The following is a 12230-nucleotide window of genomic DNA, read 5'->3' as shown; positions in this document are numbered from 1 at the left end:
AGTGAAGCTATCTTAGCTACGATCAACCACCAGTGCTCAGCAGCGCCCATCACTTACTGCTTACATAAACCCACACGCCTCCGATCCTACGAAGTAGTCTTACCTCTTGGGATCAAGGATCGTCACAAGTAGTTGCTAGTAGGAATAAACTTATGTAATACCTCTAGCTATAGAGGTTAATATAAGACCTATAGAAGAATAAATAGGCTCTATAGGTAGTAATACTAAACTACTTACTATAGCTTATCTAGAAGACCCTAATATAACTCTTATCCTTATTACTATAAAAATCTAACTTTATGCTAATTAATATATATTCTAGAGAAGAATCTACTAATATAAACCCTACTCTAGCCTCTCTTAACCTCTTAGCTATTAACTAGTATAACCTCTTATACATACTATAAGAAGGAGAAGATAGCTATAAAAATATATTATTAGACTATCTTATAGCTTAATTTTAATATCTCTATAAAGGTAGGGATCTAGAAAAGAATACTATAAAGCTAATAGCTATTCTTTTATCTAATAGTAGACTAGTATGTATTATCTATCTAATCTATAAAGCCTATATACTTACTGTCTATAGGTTAGAGGTGAAGTTATATATTGTTATTTAATAGATATCTATATATATAACTATAGCTTATATATTAAAGCTAGACTACTCTAACTTTACTTTAACTTTATAGATAAACTATATATCTATTATAATAATAATATAGGTATATTTAGAGGCTGTATATATAATAATAACTACTTAAAGAGAGCCTATACAAACTACTACTTTAATAGAAATAGAACTAAATATAACTACTATATAAAGAATTATATATAGACTAAGATAGAGGATGAACCTATTATTATAGTAGATCTAGAATTATCTATCTAGTCTAAGTCCTCTATAGCTAAGTGTAAGGTATGAGGTAAGAGATCTATATAAGCTACTTCTGTCTCTATAGCTAGTAAGGCTATAACTATACTATATAAGTCTCTTGTAAAGATGCCTATAAAGGCCTAGTCTTCTATAAAAGCTAATAGAATAAAGAAGCTTGCTAAGGCTCTTATAAGTAAGGAGGATGATAATATAGCTAAAAGTGATGATAATAAGGTCTTAGAGAAGGCTATGTCCTATAAGAAGGATGATAGCTAGGACCTAGATTACTATAGGTACTATAAGAGACTTTATATTAGTAATATCTTAAATAATGATATATCCTACTAAAAGCTCTATTATACCTATAGGCTAAATATAGATCTATCTAGCCTCTTTACTAGCCTATAGGAGATAGCTAGTCTATAGAGCTTTAATAGTATGTAGAACTTCTTAGATATATAGAACTTTCCTAGTATGTAAAACTTCTTTAGTGTATAGAACTTCTTTAGTATATAGAACTTCTTTAGTGTCTATAGCTTTAGAGGTATATATAGCTTTAGTGGCTAGTAAGGTCTTAGAATCTAATAAATAGCTAGACTGTAAGTATTCTAAGAACTATAAAGCTATAATAGTATAGGAATAGGCTAGATAATAGGTTATAGCTATATATAGTTATCTAATAACTATAGTATAGATAAGATAGTACTAGTCTAGCTCTATCTATAGATCTAGAAGATATTATCTTTAGAGCTATAGAATTAGGTAGATATAACCTATAGCCTTCTCTCTATACTTAAGAAGTAGATTTAATAGCTATAAGGTAGTTCTTTATATAGTGTATAGATATAGGAAGAGGTAGAGGATAATTAGTATTAAGGATAAAGATACCTCTATAGATAGATAGGATTACTTTTTATAATAGACTTTAGAGGTCCCTATAGATAAATAGGATTGCTCTCTATATTATAATAGACTTTAGGTATTCTATAGTGCTTTCTACTACCTTTATTAATATGATGAGTTTAGAGGTTATATTAGATATTAAATTAAAGGGATTTTATTACTCTATAAAAGTACTTCTAGGTATACTATATTAAAAAGCTTCTCTATCTTTAGTATAGGAGGTAGTATAAAAAGATAATATATATTAGTAACTCTTAATATTATTATATAGAACTGGCTATAGAAGAACACCTAGTAATATAGGTCTATCTTAATAATCTTAAAGAACTAGCCCTATATCTTATTTATAGTTATAATAAAGTAGAGATATACTAGAAATTACTATCTAATGATCTTTATACTAAAGTTATAAGGAGATATATTCAGCTTAATCTATAGGATTAGATATAACTATTCTATAAAAGACCTGCTAAGAATATATCTCTAGATTATACTATAGCCTAGCTAGATAATTACTAGCTATATATTATTATAGAGGCCCTCCTATAAGAAGAGGTTGTATAGAAGAATGATAGGCATGCTAATCTTAAGCTTAAGACAGGCTAGGGGTATTAATATAAAGTCTAGTGACTATAAGAAGTCCTCTAAAAATTATAGTATAGGGTTATTAGTATTATTAGATAAGAGATCTATAGAGTTAACTAATAGATATATCTTAGCTATATTAGAAAACCTCTTTAGAACATCCCTATTAATCTCTACTATTATAATATTATATACTATAAGAATAGCTTTATCCTAGAATATATTAAAGTCATCTAATATCTAGGTAAGTAAGCCCTATAGATAGATCTTATCTACTAATACCCTTATAGAGATGCTATACCCTATAATAGATAGTAGTGCTACTAAACTATAGTTAGTATTATTATAAGAGAGATCTTATAGCTATTAGATAAATATAATATTCTTAAGGCTAGTAGATCTTATATATATATTCTTAGTTAAGAAGAGCTTATAGAAAGAGAGCTATAATATAGATATCTATAGGTAAGCCTATACTATCTATAGATAATTATTATTAGAAACTATAAATAAGATCTATATAAAATTATTACTAAAGATAATAGGCTTACTATTAAAGAGGGTTATAGACTTATAGATATCCTATAAGATATAATCTATAGTCTTAAAGTAGTACTTATATTATATAGAGATCTTATTCTAGATAATTAGTAATATATATAGTAGTAATATAATAAGGTCGGTATTCTTTCTTATATTATAAGTAGACTCTTCTATAATCTTAATAGGTATCTTAAAGTAGAAGTATATAGTATAGCTGCTATCTAATAGTAGGATAATAATCCTAGAGGATATAATATAGAGGATTATCTTACCTATAGCTTAGTAGTAGGCATAAAGGCTATAGTATAGAAATATCTTATCTATACTACTAGAGCTCTAGATAAAAAAATATATATTAGAAGGGTGCTATTATAGTATAGAGATAATCTTATTAAAGTAGCTATATTAGTAGCTATTAAACTAGTAGATAATCTTATTTATAATAACCTACTAAGCTATAGAGTTATATATAAGCTTATAGTTAATAAGAATATTACTATTAGATAGATCTTAGTTATAGATATTTATAGGGAGGCTATATATCTATAGATTCTTATCTATATTATAAAGAGCCTGACTGATTAGATAGAGCCTGTAGTCTAAGTAAGGCTCTAAAAGATTTATAGGCTAGAAAAGATATAACTACTTAATATAGCATTATAGATTATTATAAAAAGAGATCTTAAAATATAGCTAGATATTATTAGGGTTAGATATCTCTTTAGTAATAAGTACTATAATAAATAGAGACTGTAGGGCTAACCCTAATTATTATATAGCAGCCTCTTTAAAGTAGGATATTTAATAAGAGTTATTATCTAATAGATGTAATATAAGATAGGCCTCTCTAAAAGTAGACTTCTTAGAACTATTAATAGTATAGATATCTTAAAAAGATATAGTACTAGATATATTAGTAAGAATAAGATATAGAAAATAGATCTCTTCTATTACTAATAGTATATATTATATATAGCTAATAATATTATTCTTCTACTGTAATTACTAGTACTTTACCTTATATTTCTATATATATTTATATAGGAAATTAGTATAGAGTATATTATAGCTAGACTTATATTACTTATTATATATAAACTAGCTTATTAAGAGGGTTATATAAGCCTCTATATATAATATAAGCTCCTCTATACTGATATCCTTATTAAATATAACGTCCTACTTATCCTTAAGATAGATAGATAGGATAACTATAGTAGGCAGCTTATAATAGATGTAGAACTTAAAGAGGTGTACTATAGCCTCTATAGGGCTAATATAATAGGCCTATAAGAACTGCTTAATCTTATCTTCTCTATCTATACCTATAATATATACTATAGTCTGATTGATACTCTTATATATATATTTATAGATATACTTAACAGCCTTAATAGAGCTGTAAATCTCTATATTAATATAGGCTCTATATTTCTTAGTTAGATATAGATTATAAGAGATGATATATTAGTTATTAAAATAGACCTCTATACTATTAATCTTCTATATAACTATCATACTATTATTATATTATTAATAGAGAGGATAGCTATTATTAAGAATGGTGGTCTTATCTATAAAGTGCTTAGAGAAGTGTTTTAAATAGGCTGGAGGCTAGTCTAATATAGAAGATCTTATATAAGAAGAGCTAGGATTTTCTATACTATAAGAGCTATAGATTATCTATATACCTACTACTATATATAGGGTGTTATTAGGATCCTTCTTAGGTATAGGGATCTCTATATATATAATATAATCAATCTGTATAGGACTGTTTCTATAGTGTAGGATGTTATCTATAGAGAGGAAAAGAAGGATATGTTTATATAGGAGGCTATATTTCTAATACTCTATAGTCTAGATAATCTCTATATACTTCCTAAAAAGGCTGCTATAAAGCTTATTAATAAGTTTAGTACTCTTTATCTTAAATATATAACCTATAATATTAGGGTAGTCTAATATAGTTTGGTCTATAAGAAGCTTATAGTCTATTTTAAGCTAGTTAGGGTTTATAGTGATTATAATAAAGAGTATAAGGATGTTATAGATATATAGGATTATTATTAAGTTCTGATAATATTATTAGATAAAGTACTATCTTCTAATATAGGTTACTAGTAGGATCTTCTATATACTAATACTATAGAGATCTTTATTACCTATTATAATAAGATCTTATATATTATAATATAGCTCTACCTATAGCTTTATCTAGTTATAATATATAAAGTTAAGCTTATACTAGTTAATTACTATATAGAGATCTATTAATAACTATTAGAATAGATAACTATATATAAAAGGTACTAGCTTAATATCTATATATAGATATAAGTAGTATTATATAAACTATTAGAACTATATATCTTTAGAGGTATTAGAATTACTATCTATATATAGTAGAATATATCTATAATAGCTAAGATCCCTATAAGAGAATATTAGAGGATATATAAGTAATAGATATATACTATTATAGATAGAGATAGTATAGAGGTGATCCTGTCTATCTATAGACTGCTTTATAAGAACCACTTCTCTAAAGAGGTTGCTTTATATCTTATAAGATATGATTACTATTATCTTACTTATTATAGAAAGATTCTATTACTAGATATCTATACCCTCCTCTAAATATAGCTAGAGCTATAGGTTTAGTACTATATATACTATCTTAATAATACTATCTATTTACTTCTTAGCTATAAGATAGAGGATAATAAAAGGGTTATTCTTATATAGATATTAATTAAGCTCTATAAGTATTAGTAGGTCTAGCCTCTTATTTATTACTAGATGATAGTCTATTAATATCTTAAGATTGTAAAAGTAGAGCTATATATATTATAGAATATATTATAATATTAGATTAAGATAGCTACTATAGTAATATAGGGCTCTCTAGATTATAAAGGCTCTTAGGCTATTATAACCCTTACTATAGACTATAAAAGAATTACTAATAGTATATTAGATATTATTATATTTAACTAATATAAAAGTAAAATAGCTATTAAACTACTAAATATCTTTATAAAAGATCTTATAATATCTATTAATATCTATTAAAAGATAATATAGAAGAGGTAGTATAGATACTAGAGGTTCTAATATAATCTTTCTACTCTAATAATATATATTATAGATTAAATTATTAACTATAGAAGACTAAAGTGAAATAGTAAATTATATTAATAAATAGTTAGAAATATAGAGAGGAGAGTATCTTTAAGTACTCTATAGATTAGTATAATATATTATAGAATTAGTAGAGCTTAATTATTAGTTCTAGATCTATATAGTTTACTCTTAATATCTTATTATATAGTATCTATCTATATAGTATATTAGCCTTTAGAATATTATCTAATAATAAAGTCTATATAGATATCTATATCTATTATATCTAATATATAATATAAGTATTACTACTAATCTCTTATAGTAGATTATAGGTATATATACTACTAATTCCTATATAATTAATATAGATTTAGTAGTAGTTATTATTATAATAGGTATAAAAGAAAGAGGAAGGACAGCTATATCTACATCTAATATAGAAGATAAAGAGAGAAGAAGCTGGCTAATAAGATATCTTTATATAGAAGAATATACTAGATATATAGAAAAAGGCTATATAGGCCTATAAGTCATATAAAAGACTGTTAGATATATAGAATAGCTATATAAAAGGGGTCAGATCCCTACTAACAGCTATATACCTTATAATATTAGTGTATAGGGTTGTTTATGTAGTAAGCGAGGCGATCCTAAACAGGCTGTTAAGGAAATGGCCCCTGCGCCAGCAGATTTAGGTGGCGATGCGCTAGCAAAACAACCGCAAAAAAAGAGCGCAATTTAAAGTCGTTTTGTGGTTATTATAAGATTTGGGCGGTTTTGATGGATGGGCAAGGACTTCCGTCAAACTAATTTGACCATCACTTGGTATCACACGGTGCACTTCTGTGCCGCCTATGTCATAAATGATCTACATATTAATGCCTCTTTCAGCAACGGCACTGATGCCTCGTACGTAGGTAGCATGCCATTCAGGGCTAGCGCCGACTCGCAGGGATTGGTTTCAGTGAGAAACCTGAGTTCCTGGGCTTGCACTCGAATCGGTGGCATCACATGCGGGGATCGTGAACGTGAAATCGGCAATAGGTGCGACAAACCGGGGTAGCGCAATGGTTTTTGTAAGACAACGCATCAATTTTGTGTTTATTCTTTTGCTCTATCTTCCTAACGGCAAGCATTCCGTGAGGTCTTTGCTCAATTTCCCCTCGAGGCCCAATTGCCAGGTCCTGCAGATATTTGACGATGTGAAATATCATCTGTGCCATCTCCTCAAGATTTGTCAGTCACGTAGAAGCTTGCTCTAGAAGCCCCAGCCGCTGCGGCGCTCCCGGTTGTCATCGCCGCCAAAGGCGTCCTCGGCCCGGCGCGCAATCTCATCCAGCAGACCGCCTCCATTGTCGTCCTCTCGACGATCGTCCTCCTCCTCCCTGCGGCTGCCTCCCCATCCAGAGCTCTCCTCTTCGCGGCGTTCTCCGTAGCCACCGCCGTAGCTCTCTTCCTGCCGGCGGCTGCCGTAGCTATCCTCGTCCCTACGACCATAGCTATCGCTGCTGCCGTAGCTTTCTTCCTGCCGGCGGCCGCCGCCGTAGCTATCCTCGTCCTTACGACCATAGCTATCGCCGCTGCCGTAGCTCTCCTCCTGGCGACCTCCTTCGTAGCCACCGCCGTGTCTAGAGCCGGAGTGATGCTCGTGGCGGTTCTCGCTGCTCTCATAGCGGCTCTCAGTGCGCGACTCGTAGCCACCGCCAGAGGTCTGGTAGGTCTCGGTGCGCTGCTCGTAGCCGTAGCCCTGAGGACGCGAGCCGTAGCTGTCCTCCTGCTGCTCGTAGCGCTGATACTCGGTACGAGAGCCGCCGCCAGGGTACTCCGTTCTCTTATATTCGGCCTGGCCGTAGCGGTTCTCGTCCTCGTTGCGACCGTACTGTGTGGTCGACTGCGTGTAGCCGCCGTCGTCATCGCGGCGGCTAGAGTGGTAGGTCTCGGTCTGCTCCTTGTTGAAGCCGCCGCCGAGGATGGAGCCAGCGGCGCTGAGAAGGCCTCCCAAGCCACCAGAGGACTCCTCCTGTTGACCACCGCCATGTCCAGACGAAGGCTTGTCATCAAAGCTCGGCAGCTTGTAGCCGGTGTTGGACTCGACAATGCTGCCAACAGTGCCCGTAATGCCACCAACGATAGCACCAGCCGCGGCACCGGCGATGCGGTCCTCCATGCTGTTGCCGCCGCCGCCGCCGCCGAAGTTCTTGTGCATACCCAGAGGACCGCCACAGCCGTGGCCACTGTCATGGACGCCCTCCTTATGGTTCTCTCCATTGAGAACACCATCACGAGACAGCCTGCGGCGGTAGTCCTCCTTCTCGTTCTCAGACTTGCTGTTCCACCATTCCTCAATAGATTGGAAGATCACGGCACGGCCCTCCCGAGCGCCGTCCTCACCCATGTTTCGCTGTGCAGGGTGGTGAAGTACGCCGTAGATGATGCGGTTGAGGGTGCGATCGATATCAACGCCCTCGTCATCCCAGGCCTCCATCAGCTGGGGAACAACCCAGCTGACAATCTTGCTTGCGGTTCGGCCAGCAATTTCGTTCAGAAGCTATGAGCACCAAGTCAGTCTCCGTCAGCTGCGGATGGCACTTCATTGTAAAAAGGGAGGCTTACGTTGCTAAAGTGGTCCTTCGAAAGCATGGAGTGGGTGGGGTCAGAGCATCGGTCATTGTCAAAGACGACATGCTGCTCATTCTGGCTGCTTTGGATAATCTCCGAGGATCCAGTCGCGAGCTCATTCTTGATTTGTCGAATGACCGGGACGACAAAGGGAGCCATGATGGAAAAGGTCCACATGGAAAGCTGGTCCTCCAGTTGCTCCACGATCTTGGGCAGAATAGGGATTTTCTCAATGGCCTCCGAAATGGACTTGAGGATCTCATCATGAAACTCGATGGCTGGCATTATCGAGTCAAAGATCTGCTTGATCTGGTGAGTGAACTCTTCGGGCTCGCGGGGCGAGATGTTCATCTGCTGCATCTGGGCGTTGTTGGCATTCTGCTGGATATCGTCCAGCTTTTGCTTCTTGTTATCGCCGCCAAAGATGCCGTCGGGGATCTTGTCCAGAAGATTCCGCAGGATGCTTGTGTCGTTCTTCTGGCTGTTCTCGAGAGTGCCCTCGAGCTCCTGGATTTCATTCTGTGTCAACTTGTCCGAGACTGGTGTCACCTGTTAGCACTAATAGGCCGTCATCTGAGAGCTCAAACGCATACCTTCACCAGTCACAGAGTGCAGGAAGTCGACGCCGCCAAACGTTCCAGTAACGATCGGGTAGACCTCATGGCGCGCACCCTGGATTCTAAGCATGGTGTCGCGACCAACGTGAGGGAAGATATCCCGCTCTCCCATTTCGATAAGAGCAAGCTCCGTGTAGTTGCTGTGCGCCATATAGTCTATTGCAAAGTGAGAGTTTAGCAGGAGTGTCCTTAGATAACCATGGCTTGTATGCCCTACCTTCCAAGCAGTGCAGCCCGGTGCCCATGAGGCGGAGTGCCTCGTACAGCTCGGCCTTGTTACGGCTCTGTCGGTAGCTGCGGGCAAGCTCAATGCATTTGCCAAAGAGACGACGAACGTGCAATGCGCTGGTCATGATATTGACTCTCTCATTCGCAATATAGTTCTTCATTCCGGTCTCGGGGTCGATGGCCAGCTCAACACCCTCGTCCACCGGACCACGAAGTCTGCGATCATACTGACGAGCGTCCTGGTTCTCCGCATACCCAAGAGGGTTGTCAATGTGGTGTTCCTTTAAAAACGTCAGCTGGGTTTAGATCATCGTGAGACAGGTTAGTTTTACCGGTCTGTAGCAGCCCAGACGCTCGGCCGTGACCTCAAACTCGCGTGAGCCAAACCCGAAGGAGAGGAAGCCTAGGACACAGAGCAGCAGGCGGATGGCCTCGGCGGAGACCGCCTTGACAGTACCAACGTCGATGGCCTGGCTGTAGTCTCGCAGCCAGTTGCCGAAGTACACGCGGGAAACGTTGAGCTTGTCGAACTTCTTGCCGCCGGCAGCGCGAGCCATGATGATCTGGAGGAGAGCATCTTCGATATCACCGTGTCGCCCTGAGACAAGAGAACAGTCAGCGAAGTGGCGTGGAACTCAAAACGAAACGCCATGTCCAAAAGGCCTATGCAAATGTGCGACTCACAGTTCTGTCCCTCGACCTTGGAGATTCCAGCAATGTTGCCTGCGCCGAACGCACGAGCTGGACGGACCAACAAAAAGAAGACAATCAACCCTAACACGAGGGGAGATGGCTTGGAAATCGCCATGATGATGGATTTCCAACCAGTGTGTCGAGGTGGTGAAGATCTGAGGATTTTTCAGTAGGAAGGTCGACGTGCTGATGATGCAGTGACTGGAAGGCGATAGTCAGCGAAGGCCCCAGCGGAAAACGAACGACAAGGCCTCTTACCAAGCTGCTCGATAGATGAGAATTGCAGATGACCACAAGGTGAGAAAGTTGGTTCGTATGTTGTGTGGGTAGGAAGCTATTCGCAATGTTGAAAGAGCTTCCAGTTTGAAAGAAGGCGGTCAAGGAGAAAATGAAAAGCAGGAATCGTCCAACTTTTGAGGGAAGCCCGCACAGGAGCGACCGAGCAAACGGTCGCGCCCTCCAGCTCCAGACCAGTGACGTCCGTCTCAAACTGCCAAGACTTTAGAGCCGTGAGAGTTCTGAATTGCATTGGAGGGACACGACTGGAAAAGCAGCCAGGGCCAATCCCTCAATGCCCCTCCTCACAAGGGTGGTACCCATCGGCGGGTCCCGCTGTGCTAGGCACAAAGGTAGATTAGCTCTACGGATAGGTAGCTGGACCCCTTGTCATCTCCTGTGTTTCATAGTCCCCGCGGTCCCCGCCCACGGTGAGACTGGCGCTTCGAAACACCTACCCGTGTCACTCATGATTGAGGGTTACCAGGTCCCGAGGTCACTAAGAACTTGAAGCTACGCATCATGGCCCCAAAACACAGCTATCACGGGCAAGAACAAGTTGGCAGAGGTTCATCAGGAGATGACTCCATGCACACCCTTACTCTGGAGCTCGCAAGGGCTATCCCACAACCTAAACTCGATGGGTTGATGGAGTCAGATGCCGATGCCATTGTAAACAGCCCATCAACTATCTGGCCATCACTTGGCAGGGAGTACGCAGGGTATGACCTACTCCGTACTTCCAGAGGTACCTACATGTTGTTACATGCAGGTCAATCACTTCTTGGCGGAGGAAGCGCCCAAGTTCGACACGTTGATATGACATGATTACAGCCAGCTGTAATTGGATCGCGTTGTCGACAAGACCATATCCTACAAACCACTCACCCATCAACAGGTGCATAAGTCATTGTTTGGCATCGAGAACAAAAGCCTCTAAAGAGATACCTAGGTAGACTACAAAAGACGTACTGGGGTCGCCAGGCCCTGAAGACTAGGTACCTACCTACCGGAGTAGAGCGTCGGTCGTCTACGTCAAACTAGAGTTTGGGACCACCAAATAACCTTAAAGATCGTACCCAACGGTCGCGTCCGGGGTCCAGACAGCTGGGTGCCAACGCTCCTTCCGCCCATCCTTTTTTAACGAGGCTAACTGAAGCTGAGCTCGATGCCGGGAACCGGAGAGAACCCTGTTGAGCTTCCAGATGCCGTGGGTTAGGTAACCCTGAGCAGAACATGTCTAGCAGAGACCCCAGTCGGGATGTCTTTCCAACTGAGGATATCCGCTTGCTCTGTAGCTTATCCGATACTTGATACTTGATAGTTGACGCAATGCCGCTCAGAGCTGCGAGCGACCTCCGTACTGCGGGCAGTCCGTACTGTCTTTGGTGGGCAATCCCCCTTGCCCCAGGGAGCAAGCTTCATATTCATAGGGTGGGCAGCTGAAGAATAAGTATGCGGGATCAACATCAGATATCTGGGAGCCGGCGGCATTGAGATACTGGTACAGGCTGCATGTCAAGTGGTCAAGGCCAGGGAACGCGTTATCTCGTATAATCAACTGCCTCTCTACCCAGTGCAGCATTTGGCAACTCGATCAGACCAGTCGTTACGCGCAAAAGCGACAGTTTCTGGGAAAGAAGCGGCGAGGTTTGACGAAGATGCGTACAGATCAAGCCAGTGGTGTCTATTACGAGGGGAGAATATTGGTGCCATATCTCGAGAGAGCGCAATTGTGGTCGGCCAAGTATATGTAGTCG

General features: G+C 38.6%; 1 protein-coding gene across 1 annotated transcript; it reads right to left on the bottom strand.

The window, feature by feature from the left end:
* Positions 1 to 7295: 7295 nt before the first annotated feature.
* E0L32_003373 (uncharacterized protein) lies at positions 7296 to 10309 on the bottom strand (the record flags this gene model as incomplete). The annotated part of the gene is made up of 6 exons (XM_031137666.1): positions 7296 to 8585; positions 8651 to 9195; positions 9250 to 9429; positions 9491 to 9782; positions 9834 to 10099; positions 10186 to 10309. 6 exons carry the CDS (start codon positions 10307 to 10309, stop codon positions 7296 to 7298), a joined length of 2697 nt encoding a protein of 898 aa, XP_030998966.1.
* Positions 10310 to 12230: the final 1921 nt, after the last annotated feature.

The sequence above is a fragment of the Thyridium curvatum genome (genome assembly GCF_004353045.1).
Source record: "Thyridium curvatum strain D216 chromosome Unknown NODE_14_length_560046_cov_85.173820, whole genome shotgun sequence".
In the NCBI taxonomy this organism is placed as follows: domain Eukaryota; kingdom Fungi; phylum Ascomycota; class Sordariomycetes; order Thyridiales; family Thyridiaceae; genus Thyridium; species Thyridium curvatum.
The sequence above is the reverse complement of the archived record's forward strand: the minus strand, read 5'-3'. Positions and strand labels throughout refer to the sequence as shown.